The sequence below is a fragment of the Mytilus galloprovincialis genome, chromosome 4, assembly GCF_965363235.1.
Source record: "Mytilus galloprovincialis chromosome 4, xbMytGall1.hap1.1, whole genome shotgun sequence".
Classification (NCBI taxonomy): domain Eukaryota; kingdom Metazoa; phylum Mollusca; class Bivalvia; order Mytilida; family Mytilidae; genus Mytilus; species Mytilus galloprovincialis.
In genome coordinates, this window is record NC_134841.1 from 20,625,738 (window position 1) to 20,649,667 (window position 23,930).

The following is a 23,930-nucleotide window of genomic DNA, read 5'->3' on the forward strand; positions in this document are numbered from 1 at the left end:
CTATAAATCACCTGTATCATATAAATTTATTCTACGACATATGTGTATTTTGTGTAAGTACTCGGTATTGTTAATTAATAATTATATAACACTGATGTATTTAGAATAATGTAAAAATGTATATTCTATAAGCTGTATTGCTTCTGGATTGATTATTATAATATATAGAATATAAATAAACTAAAGTCATTTCATTTTCAACAACAAAAACATAGACTGTATGCACTGTTTAATGCGTATTTTTTTCTGGCATTCCTCCCATTAAAGCTTGTTATTAAGCTTGTTGTGCAGTCCTACTTATATTTCTATAATTCGTCTCAAATTTAGCCCAACAATATATCTATATGCATGATGGGAAAGGTTTTATTTTGCATACTAATCTGTTGCTTTGAGTAGATGACACAATTCATTCATTTTGTTTAAAATCCGTTCAAATGCAATATATTTCTTTTTAATCTATTATTCAATTTGAAAATGAAATGTACAACTAAATTTCAGGATCTGGAAGACTATGTAGATTACCCATTTTTAAATCTACAACATTTCGTTTAATTGTTAAATGTTATTATTACCTTTTAATAAAAAAAAAGAATTTAACTCGCCTCTCTTTTCTGATCTTTTATATAAGACGCTAGAAAGGAAAAGGAAATTTCGAGATTACATGTTAGTGTTGTAAGCGTGTCATTGTTTGTTTTCATATCCTGTGGTGTTTGTCGTTAATGGAATATGTTCGTTGTTGTTCTGCTGTGTCAACTATTTGTTTGAACGTTTCTTTGTGATGTATGTTTTTGCGTGTGTTTAATTGTGCTGTATTGCTGACACGCAGTCTGTTCGTTGTTGTTCTGCTGTGTCAACTGTTTGTTTGAACGTTCACAAAGAAACGTTTAAACAAACAGTTGACACAGTAGAACAACAACGAACATATTCCATTAACGACAAACACCACAGGTGTCATTTCAGAGATATTTATCAACACTGTCATAAAGCGGGATGTTTGGCTAACCATCAAACCAGGTTCATCACATTAATTTTTCTTAAAATGTCCTGTAACGATTCAGAAATATGGCAGTAGTTATCAAATTGTTCGTTTCTATGTATGTTGTATAGTATAGTTGATGTGTTTCTCTAAATTTTAGTTTTTAACCCGTATTTGTTTTCTATCAATCGATTTTTGACTTTCGAACATCTGTATACAACTGTTGCATTTAAATGACAATGAAAATTCAAACTGGAAAGACCTAATTAATTGCAAAATCAAAAGCGCAAGCTCATCAAACCAATGGGAAACAACTTGCATATGATGTTATTTCTGACTTGGTAAAGACATTTTGTTCTGTAGAACATGGTGGATTTAGTCTGGTTTTATGGATAGCTATAACCTCACTTGAATGTCAGTCACATAAAAATTCCATTTTATTGTCAACAATGAGTGAACAAAACAAACAGACATAATTTATTGTATGTATATTGAATAATTATAGTTTCGAGGGTAAATTGGTTTTAGTTTATACATAATGGTTTTGTTTGAAAAATAACACATTTATGTAATTGTGAAATGTCGAATATTTGGGATCAACGGTGTTTGTTTTATAGTTATGGATTGGCAAACTTCTACAAGAATGGACCAACAATGTTTAAAAAATAACACATTGATGTAATTGTGAAATGTCGAATATTTGGGATCAACGGTGTTCGTTTTATCATTATGGATTGGCAAACTTCTGCAAGAATTTACCAACAATGTTTAAAAAATAACACATTTATGTAATTGTGAAATGTCGAATATTTGGGATCAACGGTGTTCGTTTTATCGTTATGGATTGGCAAACTTCTAAAAGAATAGACCAACAATGTTTGAAAAATAACACATTTATGTAATTGTGAAATGTCGAATATTTGGGATCAACGATGTTCTTTTTATCGTTATGGATTGGCCAACTTCTACAAGAATGAACCAACAATGTTGTATCTACCATCAAAGATATTTCTCAAAAGATATTGAAAACGAAGATTTCTCTCATACATTAACTTTTTTCTTCTGAAAAACCTTAATTTGTTGATACAATGATATACAGATACAAAGAGACCTACATTATGATATGATAAGAATGGTAATTCAAAAATATTATAAACTGCATCTTTAATTGCAATTCTGTTACTACAATTCTATTGGACGCTTATTATTTAATGAAAGTGAAAAGTCTTTATCGTTTAGTATTTTGATATTTTAATATTAAAGATAGACCAAATCCAATGGAAAAACTTTAAATATAATCCAGAAAAACTGTTCTTTAAATATTATCACTTTATAGTTCATAAATAATAAAGTAAAGTTTTAATTGAAGCATAAGTTCCTAATTATTAAAGCAAAGTTTCAGCAATAGTTTATCGATTATTTTAGCAATAGCAAATAAATAATGCAGCATATTTTGATTATATCATTATTTTTACATAGTGAAGCATACTTTTCTTGTTTTGCATTTATTCATTGTTATCAAATATGCAATACTAGTAATTGAAATATTCTAATTTTTGAGAGGGTATCGATTTAGAACGTAGATAACAAATCTAGGTGTAAAAGCTTTAAATGGAGTAGGAGACATTTGTTTTGTATCACAAATTTCATTTTCATTGCTTTACCTATTAAAAGATCCATCACAAGATAAATATACCAGTAACTGAATAACGTTTTTAGATTATCAATATATAAATAATTGTTTCTAAATTAGTAAATTGCACTGGGATCTACTTTGTTTTCACGATTTACCCCATATGTTGAAAATAACTATTGCACTCAAAGAACAGATAAATTGTCCATGGTACAGGTACCCGAGTTTTAACTTACATTTATATGTAAGAATGCACAATGGCAAAAATAAAAATAAAAAGAATATATTGGTTTGCTAAAATTGATTTTTTTGGGGTTTATTATGAATAATTGATAATGTTTTTCTTAAACGTTTAGTAAACATAGTAAACATAAACACTTTATTTGTCCGGATGAAAAACCGTTACGGAAGGTGTAGGTGAGACAATCAAGCGTACACACTTCACTAATTAAATTGTTAATATGATAGAAAAGAAAATTCAAAATACATTGTATTTATAGCAATGATGACTGTCCTTGTATTTTAAAAAACTTTGTCTAATGTATGTGGGTGTTTTATAGGTACATCATTCGTGTGATGTATGTAGGTTTTATTGGTACATGTACATCTCAGAAGAATACATAAACCGTTTAAATTAATTTTTGACTCTATAAATCTTGAAGTTGAACAGTTATTTTTAAATCTTTCGTTGCATACCTTTTAACGGAGATGGTTTACTGATTTTTTTTAAAAAACCATTAGAGAGAGTAGACGAAAATAAGGTAAACGTAATAATATTTAAGTTAACTAATATGTTGAAATCATCTTTGTAAACAGTTATATATTTTATAAGCAAAAATCTAATTAAAATTCTTATCTTATATTAGTTCTCGTGTGCTCGTATAGATATCATATGAGAATAACAAAACCAGATATCTGTATTTCAATTAGATTGTGAATGCAAACAACGAATGTTCTTTGTGAAGAGACTACAGCAGTGTTGAACTTTCAATGCCGGTCTTCGGGCAGCAAAATTATCTGAACGAGCGAAAAATGTTGACATAATTATGGTTAAGATAATTCGTTGAATAACATACCTTGCATGTCCACCTCTAAGTGTCTTTTTGTTATTTTCGTCTAATTGATCATCCATATATCCTTGCATTTATACTTATTTTCGTATCATGTAAACATTTGCAATGCTATATGATTACTTATTCAAGACCTAGGTAGTGTTGATATAATATTTTTTCTGAAGAGGACATTTATATTTTCGTTAGGGTTAGTCCAGACAGATATGGTTGAATGAACTTTAATTTACTTTACATAGCATAAACAACATAAAAACTATATAAAACAAGATCACACATGTCTTGAATTTATACAAGATATAAAAGAAAGAACGCAAAAAGATTGATATAAACATACAGACATGAATAGCAAACAACATATCCCAAGACAAATGCAAATATTTTGCTAACCTTGATAACTAAGTTCAAATAGACAGAAAATACGAAAAAAAATCAAATTAAAGAAAAATATTCGCTAAACGATCCCCTGTTGCCGAATATCCATTGCCTTTCATCCTGGTCGGTATAACTTGAAGATTATATAGGTATTGTATTAATTGTTAATTTGTTAACGCCCTGAATATGTATGAACTTTTGGCACTGGACGTTAAACAAGCAACAATCGGCCAACCTATATCTTACGTTTACATTTCCTTATGGACCGGTCAAAATGATGTCAACGACCACTTTATATAGGAAGTGGTTTATATATCCAATTGAATATGTTGTAAACATTGTAAAAACTGTGTTGACTTATACTTTATTTAAATATGTTGATATTTATATTTCGTTTCAAACTTTAACATGATGATATTTATTCATAAACTGTTGTATATTAAGTTCATTAGACCGCAGGTATGATCATTCAAAAGGTTGATTGCTGATAGTCGTGTGCTTCACGGCCTGTGACAAATATTTCATACCCATAACGAACGAAAACAAATTAACAATATTAATACATACTAATATAGTTTCTGTTAAAGGGTCCATGCTGATGGACAATGTGCAGAAAGCATGAAACACAAATTACAAAAGGTTGACTTTTTAACCCATTCTGACTTGACGTAGCTGTATATTGTATACTTATAGACTGGGTATGAGTCGAGTAAGTTTATTGTCTCCCAAGGTGCAACTATTCCCCCGAGGCGTAGCCGACGTCAATAGTTGTATTCGAGGGGACATTAGAATTTTACGATTTCACGAATTACCAGTCAGAAAAAGGAAAATCACAAAAATACTGAACTCCGGGGTGTCTTATTATATCGAAAGAGACAATAGACACAAAGTTATGCCAAAAAATGAACGACATGGTTGACCAATATTCATTTTGAAATTTGTAAAAGACAACAGACACATAGCGATGACCGGTCAAATAGTTCAACGCTTGCAATTGAAAAAAAAGTGAAAATATTGTGTACTTATTTTATATAGAAATGATGACTGAGGTATTACAATTATGCATGCTGCACAGCCTTACGAACGCTCCATTTTACTGTTTTACTGCAAGACGGGAAGTATCCAATGATGGCCATATTTTATATTCAAGTCTAGTCTAGTGGATGGGGTTTCATTCAAGTGTTAATAATTGCATGTAAATTTCATGTGGTTCTAACTTCTGGTTATAAGCCGATAAGATTTATGAACCGCTGATTTATCACAAAATAAAACTCAAGACGATTGGACACGGCTATATTTACTGCATGTTTGTTTGTTCTTCACGATAAAGTATTTGAACACGAAGGAATATTCCAGTAACACGAAGCAAACCAAAAACTTGTTTGTTATATCCTGGATTTAACACTGACATGTACTTCTATGAAGTTAATGCTTCTTTTTGTTGACGTTTTAATATAAAATTTCAATCCTGGTATATCTATGATGAGTTCATTTAAAGGATAAAAAATGTTGAACGTGCGTACATGATTTTGTATCAAGCGTCATCTAAAATATGATTCGGTAAAAGCTAATTTTATAATCCACAAATGTACTAAATAAAGCACTTATTTCTTAGACACAGTGATTCATTGGTATATATTCACACAATAATAACATTTATCAGAAAAATGAATCCTTAGTTTATTTTTTCCAAAGGGCCAGTGCCAGCTATTGTCACATTTGATATTCGACGTTCGTTGAGAAATTAACCTTAGCCACAATCATTCTATGATTATATCGTTTTTTGGTGTTTTTGGATATTGTCTTATACACTCAAATATATAGAAAGAAACTTGAACAACAAGAAAAGACACGACGATACTAAGGGGACATCCAAACTCAAAAGTATCATAACAATACTACATAGCAAACTTAGTAACACGACACGAACCTCACAAACAACTGGGTGATATCTCATGTGCTTCGAATGGTTAAGTAGATCCTGCTTCTCTAGTGGCACCTTGCATCTTGCTCATCGTTACCACACATATGATGAGAAGAATCATTTAGTGTGGTTAAATCGAGGAAGTGTGAACGAGATCGTGAAATCGACCATTGAATATCCGTGGTCATCTGTCGCTCCGAAATTCATTAACGGTAAACAAAACACATGATGCAGTGCTTAAAACTTTCTAAGGGATGACTTCAATTCTACCACTTGGAACCCTAACCATACAAAGTATAAATAATCCCTCCCTAAATCAAGATAGAAATAAAACAAAATTGGGCTTTTTCTTTCAATTAGTGTTGCATGTTTAGGATGGGTAATACTATTGTAGAAAGAAGAAAGTCCAGTTTTTACTCTTTTGAAAGAAAAAACAAATAGATTGTATGTACTCTAAATCAAATCATCATTATTACCAGAATTTTAAAAAAATCACCGCCAGACGTGTATTTCGTTTGTTAATAAACTCATCATAGATACCAGAATTAAATTTGGTATTTACGCTAGACGCGCGTTTCGTCTACAAAAGACTCATCAGTGACGCTCGAATCCTAAAAAGTAAAAAATACCAAATAAAGTACGAAGTCGAAAAGCATTTAGGACAAAAATTCCGAAATGTTTTGCCAAATACAACTAAGGTAATCTATTCATGAGGTAGAAAAGCCATTATTATTTCAAAAATTCAAAAGTTTTGTAAACAGTTAATTTATAAATATGACTTTATCAATGATAATTCATGTCAGCAGAGAAGTGCCGAGTACTGGGCTTGTGATATCCTCGAGTGGAAACCTGTACCAGTAGTGGCATCGACCAAGTGGTTGTGCAAAGTTTAAATAGAAAATATACTGAACTCCAAGGAAATCATAACGGAAAGTATCTGATCAAATGAGAAATAAACTTGTTCGTTTTGGATTAAACCTGAAAACTGAAAATCCTTTTAGGAAGTTTATATGAAAATGTTTTCTAACTGCTGTTGGTCTTTCTCTGTGCATTAAGTCTTTTGTGTGTGTGTGTGTGGGGGGGGGGGGGGTGTAGGAGGGGTCCTGATCCCGAAATCCCGGGCTCAAAAACACGATATCCCGTGGTCCCGAATTTAAATAAATTTAAATCCCGACATCCCGAAATTCGAAAAAAAAAAAAATTCACGGATCCCGAAAAGGTCAATCCCGAAATACCGAGCTTAAAAACACCCGATCCCGGAGTCCCGACAAAGGTTCTATCCCCCCTCTTTTGTATCCTGGGCGAATTTTGGGTTATTTTCGTTCTGTCCACAGCAGATGAACAGCTTGTCAATGTTTTTTCTCTTTTTGTAATTGACGAGGAAGCGATGTATTACATATCACAAACATTAACTATAATATTTTCGTTGACAGACACCTGTAATTACACATGGGTTATCTTGGAATGACGATGAAGAGTACATTGATATTTTCCCTTATATCCTTAGCATCGGTTTCTTATGCAGGTATGTAAATCAATAATGCAAGATGTTTAGATAGTATGATTTACTTTCATCAAATACAGAGCATTACTCCTGTTTGAGTTGTTTTTAATACATTTCTTGTCTGCTAAACGTCTATCGAAACTGCTGATTGAATTGAATATTGAAACCCTTTAAAAGTATTTTTTAAAAGTTTGGACAGTGGTTAACATGTAAAAAATATATCCTTTTTCGTGACGTATTTAAATATTCGAAAATTCCATTTAGGAGATCAAATGATGCACATCGAATCCTAATATATGAATGAATATAAAGATCTGACAATCAAAGGGATCAAAACCGTTGATTGGAAGACTGAAGCGTTGTGTTCATAATTTCAAAACAGATTCTCAGGTATCATGATGAATAAAAACATCATTGATTTATCACTCTTGTCTTAATTCAGAAAGATAATTGTTTTTTCAGTTGATAAAACCAACTAGTCACCCTAAATTTAGGGATAAATGGTTCGGAGATGCAATAGTTTTTAATAGCATCCTTTTTTATAAATAAAATAATTTAGACATGATTGGAAATAGAAATCTTTAAAGGAAGGAAAGTATTTTTTCTTTTAATTATGAATAACGGCAACGATAGTATACTGCTGATCGAAAGTCAGAAATCAATTGAAAGAAATCAAATCCTGGTTCCTCCAAAACCGACGGAAACACATCAAATATAAGAGGAAATCAACGAAACAACAGAAACACTAAAGTGCAACATAAAACCAAACGACAATATAAAAGATACCTGGGGGACAGTCAAACTCATAGATTGAAAATAAACTGACAACGCCATGGCTACAAATAAAAAAGACAAACAGACAAAGAACAGTATAGAAGACAAAACATAGAAAACTTAAAACTAAGCAACACGAACCCTACCAAAAACTGATCTCAGGTGCTCCGGAAGGGTAAGCAGACACACAGAAACGAACTATAAGATAACAACTGCATATAAGGTTGGCTTATAATTTCCAGAGAAAGGCATCAAACAAAAAGAATTAAAAAAACTAATTATTATTTGAACTGTTGTTAAATCTCAATAAAATAAAAACCTGTCACTCAAATATAAATGTACAAATACACTCTTGAATAGCAAGATAATGGAGAATAAACAAATAAATCTGATTGCAGAATACTAGCAGGTTAGAGTTATGCAGTTTTTTTTTTATTGTTTCAAAAGACCTATCTAAGAAGCATATACCTTAGCATAGATCCAGCAGGGCTGATTACAAAAATGCAAACTGATATTTAAACAAGTTTTCTTAATTAAAGACAACCATGCGCTGTACAACGAACTTTAATTGCTTCTATGTCGCTTTGTGTCTGGTTGATAATCGTCTCATAGTCAATCAAAACCACATCTTCTTATTCGTATAATGGTTACTTTGATATAATGGCAATGTATTAAACGCATTTGATCTCATTAAAGACAACCGGAGTGTAGCAAGTCGAAATTTTCCGTGACGTTTTCTATGTCAACAACTAATATTTTTCCAAACTTAAGAAAGTGTAGTCGGCTCTTAGCAGAATGTCTGCAATATTATACATTACAATATTATATATTCAAGATTTTTGCACTTACATTTGCCTTATCCAAATTTGTCAATATAACGGAATTATTAACAACTGTGATACAAGTGGAAGGTTGAGCCAGATATAACATCAGGTTAAACCCACAATTGCGTAAAATGCTTATCAAGTCAGGAAGATAACCCCAGCAGTTGTTTTGCTGGTTAATAAAGTCTAACTTTTGAATCTATCAGTTTTTGTGACTTTCCCCTTTTTGAATTTACCATGAAATTCCTTTGTCATTTATTATACTTGTTTAAATTCACATGTTCCTTACAGAAAATCTATGTTGTTCTTACCCGTGTGAAAATGGTGGAGTGTGTCTAACAAAGGGATTTAATGATTATGAGTGTGATTGTACCAGTACTGACTTCTATGGAAGATATTGTGAAGTCCGTAAGTATTAACTGAGGTTTAAATACTTATCAAAGGTACCTGGCGTATAGTTTAATACGCCAGACGCGCGTTTCGACTACATAAGACTCACCAGTGACGCTCAGATCAAAATAGTTATAAAACCAAAAGCCAAAAAGCATTGAGAACCCCAAATTCCAAAACGTTGTGCCAAATACGGCTAAGCTAATCTTTGCCTAGGATAAGAAAATCCTTAGTATTTCAAAATATTCATACTGTTGTAAACAGGAAATTCATAAAAATGACCATAACTGATATTCATGTCAACACCGAAGTGCTGACTTCTAGGCTGGTGATACCATCGGGGACGAAACGTCACATTTTAGAATGAATTTGGTACAATGGCAATATAAGAAAATATCAAACGTTTTATATGCCACTGTATATAAGGCAAACAACTTTAAAAGCATATTCATACATTAAATAAAAATATCAAAGGGACTACCAAAGTTTCACTAAAAAACTCATCGAAGATGCATAATAAGTAGTGCAGGACTTTAGTTTTCGTTGTTCTACTAGGTAGTATAGTACAGAAGAACGACTAGTTGAACTGTTAAACTAATAGAAACGATATAATCTTTGATTAATAGACAGTTTAGAGTGCAAAGTTTTATGTTTTATCTTGATTTATTACGTTGAACATGCAATGTAAAATGTTAAATCCATAAAATTGTATGAAGGAGTTCAGATTTAGTACATTTACGAAGAATACAAATAATTTTCTTAATTTTAGATAAGAAGCATGTCGCAAGAGTTGTATTGAAAATTTTTGTCTTTTATCTCCCGACATAAACTTGTGATTTGGCAAGTGGGTGTATCACTTCATTATGTTATTGTAGCATGTGGATGCACCACCATTGTTCTGATTGTTACAAACTGATAAGATATTATACAACACATATGATATAAATGCTTGATTATGACAACAAAAATATACGTAAACTAAATGAAATCTAGGGATCAACTATAGACAAATGATTTTTACATATCAAGTTTAATATCGACTCGAGTTCAAAAAAGTTTTAAATAAATTAAAAAGAAACTATATCATACATCTGGCATGAATATGGAACTTATATGACGCAAATGATAAGAGTTACCAAAGTATCGACAACTACTAACGAGGCCTTGTATCAACATTACTGACATTTGAGATTGATTTCCCGCAGTAACAAATTATTCATTTGAGAACAACAGGCATGTTTTTTTTAATTTTTTATGATCACCCTGAGACAATTTAATTAAACTCATCATAAAGACTAGGCTTACAATGTTGTACACCAGTGAAATTCAAATAAAAATGATAAAAAGGCGGAATTAATAAAGAGGTTAATAAAAAAGGCATTGTAGACCAAACATTCTAAAGTTTTGCCAAAAACATCTAACATAACCTACGGTATTCCAGGGTCGAAAATCGTAATTTTTCAAGTTATGACCGTATCATTTAATAAACAATACATGTCAATACAGAAGTGCTGATTACATAGCTGCTGATTCCCTCGTATTGAGTTTAATCTGGATAAGCATTTTACCATGGTTCCCTTTTTAAATGCAGATGTATTTGGTAAAACTTAGTTGCATTTTCACAGTTACCTATTTTTAGCAAATGAATGTAGCACAAGACGACAATATGTTGTGCACTATCTTAACTGCCAAATAACTTGAACGTCTGACCAGTATTTTCAAAAATATTTTTAAGTTATCTTTGAAACACATCAAATTATTACATTTGGTGTGGTAAAATTATGGAAAATACCGCAATATTTAAATGTAATTATTTACGAGCATAAACACCACAAGTTTAATTCAAACGGGGATAATCGAATTTTCATAGACTCAACGCAAATTACAGTTATTTTTACATTACTATATTTGAAAATGTATATTGCTAATTTCATTTAGTGTATCAAACATAAAAGCCAGTTGAATAGAATTATAAGAACTATAGCATTTGTAGAAGTATACAAAATGCGGTATGCTTTTACGTATTTATTTTCAATGCTAGAAGTGTTTGTTATTGCGTTATGAAGAACAACATGATGTTGCAGTATAACAGTCTGTAAAAATACAGAATAAATTTGTATTCCTAATCACATCAATGGTTGACCGATGTTGAAAACTAGATACCCATGTTGAAATTTTTTTTTAACCAATAAAATAAATAAAAACATAAGTAAGAGATCTGAGGCTACATCTCATTTCACTGGCAACAATGCGGTTTTACTCATATTTACTATGTACTTTTATTACATGATATTAACACGTAGTACATTTGTATTGCATCACATTCCCTGTCAGTATCTTATATCCCTTAAGCAGTCAAACGACGTATATATTTGGCACTGACATGAAACACGAGTCTTTATCCCAGGGTGTGGCTTTTTAAATTTATCATTGTTTCAAATGGAGTAGGTTGATGCCGGTTAAAGGTGTTCAGTTTGTTTTTGATTATTATGATAGTTCAGACTACCAAGGGATTGGAGCAGTAAGTATAATTTGATTACTTAAATGCTGAATCTTAGTTCATCTTTATTTCACACCAATGACGTATGGACATATGGTATGTTTTTAAAAACGAGGTGGAGCATTAAAATTGGGGCTTATAAATACCGCGAGCATGGTTATCAAGGATTGTTATTTATTCACGGTGAAGGGATATCTGTGTGTTGTTATATTTAAAATTATCATTTTCAGCTACCTTTACAAAAAGAATAAAGTTATGGTTGAAGCCATCGCCATCAACATTACACAATCTGTTGATAGGAAATAAATGGTTCTGGGACATTGTCAATAGTATACCCTTCATCAGGAAGTTTATCATGAAGAGAGTTTATACCAGTAAGTTAATTATATAATTGTTGGGGAATTTATCAATAGTATACATCTATTTATCGACAGGGTACAGACTAAGTCTATGATGATCTATATTTCACTATACTATCTAACAATAACTGCAACTGAAATAACTGTAAGAACATTTTTTCCAAATATCAATTATTTTTTGTTACTAAGGCAAATGTGTATCTCTAACTTTATATTTGAATCAAACGATTGATAAGTGTTTCCCGGACTTTATCATATGTATATATACGTATATATGTATATGTCTTGGTTGCTGTAACTCTCTTAGACCTCTTATTGTTTTTACAAACGTATTACTTAAGACTCTTCAAGGCTAATTAACTAATTTTGTGCAACTTGGCATTTCAGTTAGATCAGACATAATTGATAGTCCTCCTACATATGACAACGAACATTCGTACATAACTGTTGATGCAAATTACAACCTATCATTTTTTACAAGAACATTACCACCAGTCCCTATTGAGTGTCCAACTCCTATGGGCGTGGCAGGACAGACAAAATTACCAGACATTCATGAACTGGTTCAAAAATTATTTGTCAGGGAGAAGTTCAAGCCAGAACCAAGAGGAACGAGTGCTTTGTTTAGCTTCTATGCTCAACACTTCACGCATCAGTTTTTTAAAACCGATATCAAACGCGGACCACAGTATCAATGGGGAGGTCATGGGGTAATTATATATTTAAAGTTTGCATTACAATTTAATAGGGCTTTTATTTGTAGTTGTCTTTGTTATTATTCTTTACCAGCCTCTTATCAATATTACAAGTGACAACGGTATTAAAGATAATCAAACGGGATACATGTATGAATAAGTAATCTTTTCTATTTTTGTGCAGTCTCAATCAAAACATTTTTTTTTCAAGTCTAAACAGAATATTGTTTGCTTCTGCACAGAGAGTTACAGGTGTGTGTGTTGGTATGCAATTAAAAGCAGTAAATAGATAATAGAAACACATGCATTATGTATATATTTCAATGAAGCAATGGCTCATATGTTTATTTAAAGCATATTTGTTACTGCTAGGGGGCATGTTTTGTAAAGTAATATTACCATTCCCATAGAAACCAATTGTGTCCCTTTTCTTGCCGCCTTGTTCTTTTTTTCATATGAGGCAGACGTTATACAGGCCCCTTTTAGGCATTATGAAGCTAATTTAGCATTAACCTTCAACTTTTTGTTCCATTATATAGATGGTGTCATCACACTAAGTAATTTAAAGTTTGGCAGTGATCACTAAGGATTTCCCCCCATTGTCCTTAACACCACATCGTCTTCTTTTCCTTGGTTGTGAAATCAAAGAAAATGTGAACTTGTTATAAATAAAATGACAGATGCCTAGAGGGGATCAGGCTATATTTTCCCTTCTTGTGCAATGAGATTATCCCCAGTTTATCTTTGACTTATGGGTGCTGAAGTTCCACTTGGAACCTTCCGATTATTTTGTATAACACATAGTATGTGTAATTTGTTTGGTAAATTAGTGTCTTAGCAATAACTTTGTCTGTTTTACAGGTTGATATGACACATGTGTACGGGAAAGACAAACACGATGAGCATCTACTGAGATCTCATACAGATGGAAAATTGAAATTCCAAGTGAGTATATTTAGGATTGTGCCTGATATTCATATGATGAAGACATAATTTTTCAATCAGTTTAATTGAGGTCCGGAGCTGGCATGTCAGTTAACTGCTAGTAGTATGATGTTATTTATGTATTATTGTCATTTTGTTTATTTTCTTTGATTACATCTTCTGACATCAGACTCGGACTTCTCTTGAACTGAATTTTAATATGCGTATTGTTATGCGTTTACTTTTCTGCATTGGCTAGAGGTATAGGGGGAGGGTTGACATCTCACAAACATGTTTAACCCCGCCGCATTTTTGCGCCTGTCCCAAGTCAGGAGCCTCTGGCCTTTGTTAGTCTTGTATTATTTTAACTTTCAGTTTCTTGTGTACATTTTGGAGTTTAGTATGGGGTTCATTATCACTGAACCAGTATATATTTGTTTAGGGGCCAGCTGAAGGACGCCTCCGGGTGCGAGAATTTCTCGTTGCATTGAAGACCTGTTGGTGACCTTCTGCTGTTGTCTGCTCTATGGTCTGGTTGTTGTCTCTTTGGCACATTCCCCATTTCCATTCTCAATTTTATTAGTATTATCACATGTATCACTATCATGAAAATATAAGATTCATAAAACTGAAGATAAATTATTAATTGAAACGAAGATTTCTTCAACATAAAAAAGAAAATACCCCAATCATTAGAAATAAATATCTTATGCATAAAAAAATATCTAATTCATTAAAATGAAAATATCTTATTTATACAAATGAAAATATTAAATTCACGAATATGAAGATTTATCTTTCCTCCAATAGATTTATGGGGATATGATTGGGTAATGGACTACACGTGGTGACTATGTATATTTGATATAGGGTGTCCTAAAAAATACATGGTTAGTTACCATATAGAGTTAGCAACCATATAGGGTTAGTAAGGAGTTAAGTTACTTCCCTTTCAGACCAAAAATGCTCAATCCGCCAAGAGTGAAGAGAGCGAGAGTGGATCGTAACCCTTGGCTAGCGAAGATGACATTTTCGAAAATAATGGAAACTAATGAAAATCAGTAAAAAAGATCAAAAACAAACCTGCAGGAGGGTCTTCTATTTATGGCATTAAATTGATTTGTTTTTATTTGTTGAAGATATTGTTACACAAGTGAATGCTAAAATACATAAACCTGTTTTAAATTGCAGACTATAAATGATGAAGATTGGCCACCATTTAATAAGGATGTCGGTGTTGAAATGAAATACATCCTGCCAGTCCAAAAAGACAATGACTTTGCCCTCGGTCACTCATTTTTTGGTAACCTTCCTGGGCTTTTTATGTATGCTACAATTTGGATGAGAGAACATAATCGTGTGTGTGATGTTATGAGGAAGGCACATCCAGATTGGGATGATGAAAGACTCTTTCAGACAGGAAAACTGATATTATTAGGTAACCAAATACTTAAAGTTTTTTTAAAAATAATGTAGATGACCACTTATTTTAACTTCTGGTTTGTTTGATAGTCACACAAAAGTAGCACGTCTGAATTTATTGGTCAATGTTATAATAAAAATTCGTAAGGGTTCCGCAAAACCCATTGTCTCGCGTACTTTTGCTGTTAGTTGTAAGTTCAACAAAAAGTGAGAAAAAATTATTAAACATTTTCCTCTAGATACTATCTTTTCATAACTAGAAGCTTCTGTCCAATTTTGGAATAAATCCAGGATGGTTTATGAATCTAATAAATGATTTAAAAACGTTAACTGCACAATACATGAAATGGTAATGGGAAGACAATCAAAGTCCATTAATATGTAATATACGAAAAAATAGGAAATGCATTTTAACAAAATTTCCTTCTGGATACGAGAGACCAAATGACACAGAAATTAACAATTGTGGGTTAATGTACAGCCTTCAACAACGAACTATGTCCACAATGCATAGTCAGCTATAAAAGGTCCCGAAATGACAAATGTAAAACAATTTAAACGGAAAAACTAGTAGAAATCCAGGATAGTTTAAGAAAGTTATTTAAACTTTTAAAATTTTAACCACAGAGTGAATCTAATGTTAACTGGCTGAAAGTCAATTTAGAAGTGAAATACAGAATAACAAGATTTTTAAAAACTAATTTACTTCTGGATACTATCTTATGATCATAAACAAGCTTCTTACCAATTTTGGTAGAAATCCAGGAAAGTTATTAAAATTTCAAAAAACTTATACTACAAAGTGAATAATATTATGTATGGACGCCGCCGCTGCCATCGACGATGAAGACGCCGGAATGTACAAAGCTATATGTTTCTTTTTGTGTCAAAAGTCGAAGACTCGACAAAAATGATACAAAACATGTCTGCCTGACAGCATACTTACGAGTATCGTGATGAAGAGCGTCTTTAAAAATTGATAAGATAAAAGTTAATTGGCAGAAATATTACTTGGTATTGGATCCAAAAAATGCTGTTTGTATACATGAAAAGTGTCTATTTTCTTATTATAAATCATCTATTTAAAAAAGAATGTTGGGTCAATTCAAAAGCAATCATTCTATCAATGAAACAAGCATTATACCGGTGGTTGAACACTGACCAAAAGTATACGAAATGTTTCAATATCAAGAATGCTTAATTAGAAAACACACAACAGAACAGATATAAAGAATGAAATCAGTTATATGAACAAATATATCTCTTGACACTGGTTGTTTAACATTGTGAAAAAGAAAAGGAAGGATAACAAAAGGACAAATAATGATATGTCAAGTGGGAAAGACATCGTGATTAGACTAAAAAGAAATGAAGAACGCATAAACATTTATCTACAAAACACTGCACAAGAAAATATTGATTGAGCAAGACGAATATCAATAGAATAGGGATTGTCAGGTGCCTCGTAAATGTAAACCTGATCTTCCAATGTCACATGATATACATGATAATTATAAGTGTTCATAGCTTATCGATTATGTTTAGATAAATGAAACATATGCTGTTGTTTTTTTCTATGGTCGGGTTGTTGTCTCTTTGGCACATTCCCCATTTCCATTCTCAATTTTACTCATTGTGATATACACATTTTATTAAAGCCTAGCAATTGACGATGGTGCCCTGTATACGTCCAAACTCAATTTTATCATACGTAGCGTACCCTCTGTCATGAAACCTACACATTTTAAGACTTGTTAAAATGCGTAAGGGTTCAGCGGAACCGTGTGTCGCGTCTTCTTTTGCTGTTGTCTATTTTGTCAGTATGATAGGGGAATGCACATAATAGATTTACAGTTAATAACGTTATTATATTAATATTGTTTAATAAAATTAACGGTACCAATTTTCTTGCACCAGATGCGCATTTCGACAATACTCTTCAGTGATGCTCGTGGCCAAAATATTTGAAATCCAAAGCTTATATAAAAGATGAAGAGCTATAATCCAAAAGGTCCAAAAAGTATAGCCAAATCCGTGAAAGGAACAGCATTTTTTAAAATGTATGAAAAAAGTAATGTTTGTAAAAAATTAATGCAGAATGAAATCAAATTTATAGATTGATAAAAGAGTTGAAACATAAATTTATTGAATGAACAAGTGAAATTTGTGACAAAAGTCGCAAGCTCAACAGAAATAGTGAAAAATTAATAAACAGTTAGACAGTATCTTTGGATTATAAGAAGCTTCCGTCTAAGTTTGTTAGACATCCAGGATGTTTTATGAATCTAATTTAAAAAAAATATATACCTGCAGACTACATATGATTGTAATGTTAACTGAAAAAAACTATATCCCTATAAAATTGGGGATTGGAATGGGGAATGTGTCAAAGAAACAACAATCCGACCAAAGAGCAGATAACAGCAGAAAGACACCAACGGGTCTTCAATGCAGCGAGAAAAAAATCGCACACGGAAGCGTGCTTCAGCTGGCTCCTAAAAGAATGTATACCAGTTCAGTGATAATGGACGTCATACTAAACTCCAAAAGATATAAAATAAACAAAAAGTAAAAATGATAAAAGACTAAGGCGCAAAAATGTGGCGGGGTTAAACATGTTTTTTTTTCGTTCTTAACCCTCCCCTATACCTCTTGCAAATGTAGAAAAACAAACACACTACAATACGCACAGTAAAACTCAGTCCATTTATCAGTTATATATGGAAAAACATTCCTTCCAGATGCTATTTTTTTTATAATAAACAAGTTCTGTCCAAAAAAGAGGGACGAAATATACCAGAGGGACAGTCAAACTCATAAATCGAAAATAAACTGACAACTCCATGGCTAAAAACGAAAAAGACAATCAGACAAACAATAGTACACATGACACAACATAGAAAACTAAAGAATAAGCAACACGAACCTCATCAAAAAATAGGGGTGATCGCAGGTGCCCCAGAAGGGTAAGCAGATCCTGCTCCACATGTGGCACCCGTCGTGTTGATTATGTGGTAACAAATCCGGTAAATAGTCTAATTCGGTAGGTCACATTCATGAAAGGGAATGGGATTGTCGTTACGACGTAAGGAACATATCCGATATCATCTGTAAAACGGTTATTCCACAACGGTCAACTAACTCGTGAGGGCGTCCGTAAAATTTACGAAGGGATGATTTCAACTTCACCATTTAGAACTCCTGGTTTAACAGCTTCCTTGTGAGCAGCAACCCTCTATGAAAAACAATCATGATAGGAAATGCAAGCACAGGAATATCGTATCAATTGGGAGAAAAATACCTCGTATGCAGGTGCTGCTGGAATGTTGCTACTTAGAAATGAAAAGTTCACAATTGGAAAGCTGAAATCATCTCTTTTGTCGTAAAGTTTTGTTTTTAACGTTTGGTATAAATCCGTGCTATTATAAGAAAGTTATTAAGATTTCAAAAAAACGTTAACCATAGAGTGAATATGTGTGGACGCTACCGATGACGGAATTTAGGATTGCTATTTCTAGCAAAACTATAATGACAAAGATGTATACCCATATTATGTATATCCATATGAAAGTGTTGTTTAAATTTTTTTCGCAAATGTTGAAGTTTGCTGAAGCTATTTTAAATAAAAATTTGTATTGATTTGTAGGGTCTACAATAAGAATAACAGTTGAGGAATATATACAACAATTGAGTAATTACAACTTCAAACTTCTTTTCGATCCTACCTTGTTATTTGGAGAACCATTCCAGTATCAGAATCGTGTTGCATTGGAATTTAATCATTTGTATCATTGGCATCCATTGATGCCAGATGATTTTAATATTGGAGGGACAAATTATACTATAAAGGACTTTCTGGTCAATCCGAAGCTTGTTATAAAACATGGAATGGCCAACTTTGTGGACTCCTTGTCGAAACAAAATGCTGGATCGGTAAGTATGAATAATTTTAATTTCATACCGTATCATAAATACGTTTTATGTGCACGGATAACGATATCAAAGAGAGACGAAATATACCAGAGGGACAGTCAAACTCATAAATAGAAATTAAACTGACAACGCCATGACTGAAAATGAAAAAGATAAACAGACAAACAATAGTACACATGATACAACATATAAAACGAAAGAATAAGTAACACGAACCGCATCAAAATCTGGTGTTGATCTCCTGTGCTCCGGAAGGATAAGCAGATCCTACTCCACATGTGGCACCCGTCGTGTTGCTCAAGTTATAACAAATCCGGAAAATAGTCTAATTCGGTAGGTCACATTCATTAAAGGGAAGGGGATTGTAGTTACGACATTAGGAACATATCCGATGACATCTGTGAAACGGTTATTCCATAACGGTCAACCAACACGTGATGGCGTCCGTAAAATTTACACGGGGATGATTTCAACTTTATCATTTGAACAAACATGTGCCATCTACGGAAATAGAAACTGTACTTTTATTTCTACATTCATTGGGTTTTACCGTTTATGGTGGTAACATGCTACCCATAAAAAATGTTTCGACACAAACTTGATTACAATTATTCGGTTTGTCTGATCATAGATGCTCTTACTATTTCTATATACTTAGACATCCCCTCAGACTCTCGACTGTTTAAGTGTAATAGTTCCAAATGAAGATAAACCCATAACATTTAATGCACGAGAGTACGATACACGGCCACCAATAGAAAATGAATGCTTTACGTGTGTAATCCGTTTTCACGTCCCTTCAAAAGATAATTACATGCATTGTATTATTTTCATATTAAAATATGACTATTCGTACGAACGCTAATGTTTTATACTGTGTAAGATTCAAAATTTTGTAACATGGATTTCTCATTCATTGAGCATTAAACTCACTAGTAAAGTCATGTGTATTCAACTGTTGACGAACTCACTGGAAAGCGTTCTTTCTGATGGTTGCGTGAATTCAAAATACAGTTCATGACATTTTTGTATTGTAGATTACTGTGAAGAATCATGGGAAATATACATTGGCTGTTGTAAAGGAATTAATGAAACATGGCCGAACATTACGTTTACAATCTTTTAATAATTATAGAAAACGTTTTAATTTACCAGCGCATAAATCATTTCAAGAATTAACAGGTCAGTTTAAAAGTTTACATCTTTTATTTTTATTATTTGTGCTTCTTAATAAAAAATTATTGTTTAGTATAATACCAAACATTAAGGTAAGTTAAGTTAGGTTTTCATTTAACTATTGAAAGATGTATCCTCAACCAATATATATAAAATATCATCAAAACACATTTCAAATAAAACAAAAGGCACTGGCTATATCATTTATATCTCGAGCTTTAAACAATTGTTCAGTGTTTAACTCGTTCAGCAAATTAACAAATAAGATTATATGTCAAAATCGGATATCGGAAAAACAATAGTCTCTTCAATATCGCAATCTGTACAAAGGACACACTTAGAAAGATGTGACTGAATGATATCGCATCAATAAATATTTGAAAATACTGAAAGTAACATAAAACAAACATGTGCAATACCGAGAGTAAATGTGAGCAGAATTCAATATAGAACAGAAAATAATTTAAAGGTTCAAACCGTGTAATAAAAAAACATGTTGTTTTTTTTATAAAATGATATGTAAAAAAAATACCAACTTAATAATGAAAGTAGATATGGGCGCGAACTAGAGCTGGTTCATATTTCAAGATTTGTAAGGGGAAACAGATACACGGGAGACATTGTTTTAGATCTCGACAGCTATGATTCTTATTTCGGTATTAGTTAAGGATGTATTCTTCAGACGTTTCAGTCTTATTGAAATCTCGTTTTGGAATTATTTCCAAAACATGTGATACAAGTGTAAAATATCAATGAATTCAAAACAAATCATAATCAAACATAACTCTGTGAAAAAATTGTGTATATACAATGATTAGTTTTTGAGAAATCTTGTTTTAAAATTTTACGACCAAACAAGTAAGTCTTTTTAGCCAAAATTTTGATAAAATAGGTGAGGGATATAAAAATAGTTTTACAGGAATCATGTACATCCAATATTATTCTTGTCATTTCAAATTTCTTAAGGTAGATGGGGTGTCTAAATTATAATCCATAGAATTTTTTAATAATTTGCCAAAATGTAGTTTATATCCTGCTTGTTTAAAAAAAATAATAAAAAGCATGGGTCACGGGACTTATTTTCACACTAGAGGTTGTGCAAAATTGTCCGATTTTGTATAGATTATGCATGAAAAACCCAATTTTCCGCCATAAAACGATTAAAATATGAGAATATAGCTCCAATATTATGCTTTCAGATAAGAAAAAGAAAAAATCGTGTCACCAGACTCGTTTTCTTGCTACATAATAAAATGGGTAAATTCCTAACACATTCTATTGTAAAAGTAACACTATCTGCATTATCTGCCCTTGTATTTGAGTTGTCTCCCCTTATTTGGCAAAGTAGGAAAAAATTTGAATCAAACAAAAGTATTCGTTTTTTAAAATACAACCATAAATATAAAACATGACATTTTCTATATTATAATGAACATTCTTACACATGAATTACCTACTTATCTCATAATTTGCACATTTTATCAAAGATCTAGACCTTGTTTTCTTGTATTTCAAAATCCAAGATGGAGGAAGACACCCTATCTACCCTGAATATGTATTTTTTTTAATCATTTATAACAAAAAAGTATTTTGTTCTTAAAACTGAGAAACACCACTTTACAAAATTGACAGCAGGGCAAATTTGACACAAAAAGGCATCAAAATTTGATAAAACTTTCTTATATTTACACCTACCGATAGTTTTTTTTTAAAGATAGATTTATTCAGATTGGTTTACTTCATCTTAATGGAAAGAAGGAAAAAAAGTTTAATTGTGGAACTGTGAATTTTTTCACGATAATAGCCCCCCCAAAAAGGTAAGGATTGATAAAAAATGGAAAAAATATCAAAATTGGGTATTTTCAAAGGGCCATAGCAAAAAAAGAAGAGCACCACCATATGATTTGTTCTTCACCAATTATTTTTTTACAAGTTCATTGAAATTGTAAGCATTTATTTTTATTCATAGGCAATAAAAAGTTAGCCAAAGTATTAGAAAACTTTTATGGAGATATCGATGCTGTTGAGTTTTATGTTGGACTTATAACTGAGAAACGTCGCCCAAAAGCTGTTTTTGGCGAAACAATAGTTGAAATGGGTGCGCCATATTCTGTTAAAGGAATTATGGCCAATCCAATATGTAGTCCTAAGTATTGGAAACCTTCTACTTTTGGAGGAGATGTAGGTTGGGAAATAGTTAATACAGCAACATTAAAGAAACTGTTTTGTCAAAATTTAAAAGAAAATTGTCCTGAAGTGTCTTTTAAAGTTCCTAACTTTGTAGAAGAACAAGACAAACCTCTCGATTATTGTGATGGTGACTGTCAACAGCATGGAGGTGAATTGTGATTCTCAGACCCTTGTGTGGTTTTATATACACCTATGTATGAATGCATGAAGTGTCGCTTGTTTCTGATTTGAGCCGAATTCCAAATATTTGCAAATAAACATGTTGTCAAGTCTTGTTGCTTAAATATTTTATATTATATGAATTCATTCAATTTTCTTTGTGTGAATCTTTAAATTATTCTAAGATAGAGTCCTGTTTGTGTCTACTATCAAAGGATATTTTTTTCAATTTCATAAAAGAGTCCCAGAGGTCAAGCTCTGAAAAGTGTTATGGAAATAATTACGAAGGGTACACACATTTATCATGTGACACTTCGTGCCTTAATTTAACATAACACCATAAATCAAAATAAAAGTATCCTGTTTTACAATTTGTTTTAAAGAAAACACATCTATATTTTTCCAACCGATTTCTGATTTATAAATCCCTTAGTAGCAGCCCAGTTTGCATTCTGTGTATCCATGTATAAATTATATGCAATCCCTTGTGGTAAGTGTCATAGTACAACGAAGCATTACAGAAATATATTTGTTAATAAAATACATTAACCTAAGAAGCTTTGTATTTGTCTTCTCGATTTCTGTATCGGTACCAGTCTGACATTAAGGATTGTTTTATTATGTATGAAGTCTCTTTGAATTCCAAGTCTACTCGAACGAGTTTGAGCCTGCTTTGACTTTTCTTTAGCCATTAAAGTGCGAGGTTTGGCATGCCACAAAACCAGGTTCAACCCACCAGTTTTCTCTTTAAAAATGTCCTGTACCAAGTCAGGAAAATGGTAATTGTTATATCATAGTTTCTGTGTGTGTAACATTTTTACAATGTGTTTCCGTTGTGTCGTTTGTTTTCTCTTATATTTTAGTGTGAACTCACATTATTATGAGACGTGTCACGGTACTTTTCTATCCCAAATTCAAGTATTTGGTTTTGATGTTATATTTGTCATTCTCATCGGATTTTGTCTAATGCTTAGTCCGTTTCTGTGTGTGTTATATTTTAATGTTGTGTCGTTGTTCTCCTCTTATATTTAATGCGTTTCCCTCAGTTTTGGTTTGTTACCCCGATTTTGTTTTTTGTCCACAGATTTAAGAATTCTGAACA

At 32.0% G+C, this 23,930-nt stretch overlaps 1 protein-coding gene across 2 annotated transcripts; it reads left to right on the top strand.

The window, feature by feature from the left end:
* LOC143071593 (prostaglandin G/H synthase 2-like) lies at window positions 1-23,513 on the top strand. 2 transcript variants are annotated; one of them, XM_076246001.1, is made up of 10 exons: window positions 1-53; window positions 7,412-7,503; window positions 9,372-9,488; window positions 12,201-12,344; window positions 12,717-13,039; window positions 13,886-13,969; window positions 15,140-15,386; window positions 19,017-19,303; window positions 20,341-20,485; window positions 22,449-23,513. In XM_076246001.1, the coding sequence occupies exons 2-10, from the start codon at window positions 7,428-7,430 to the stop codon at window positions 22,826-22,828; spliced, it is 1,803 nt and encodes a 600-aa protein (XP_076102116.1). In that variant the 5' UTR covers window positions 1-53; window positions 7,412-7,427; the 3' UTR covers window positions 22,829-23,513. The 2 variants fall into 2 exon arrangements, with proteins under 2 accessions (XP_076102116.1, XP_076102117.1); XM_076246002.1 differs by lacking the exon at window positions 1-53 and adding an exon at window positions 3,197-3,370.
* The last annotated feature ends 417 nt before the right edge of the window (window positions 23,514-23,930 follow it).

Coding starts and splice junctions, on each gene's coding strand:
- LOC143071593 (XM_076246001.1), top strand. CDS start 7,428: ATGGGTTATCTTGGAATGACGATGAAGAGTACATTGATATTTTCCCTT. Junction 13,040..13,885: donor ATCAATGGGGAGGTCATGGG/GTAATTATATAT, acceptor TCTGTTTTACAG/GTTGATATGACACATGTGTA. Junction 19,304..20,340: donor CGAAACAAAATGCTGGATCG/GTAAGTATGAAT, acceptor TTTGTATTGTAG/ATTACTGTGAAGAATCATGG.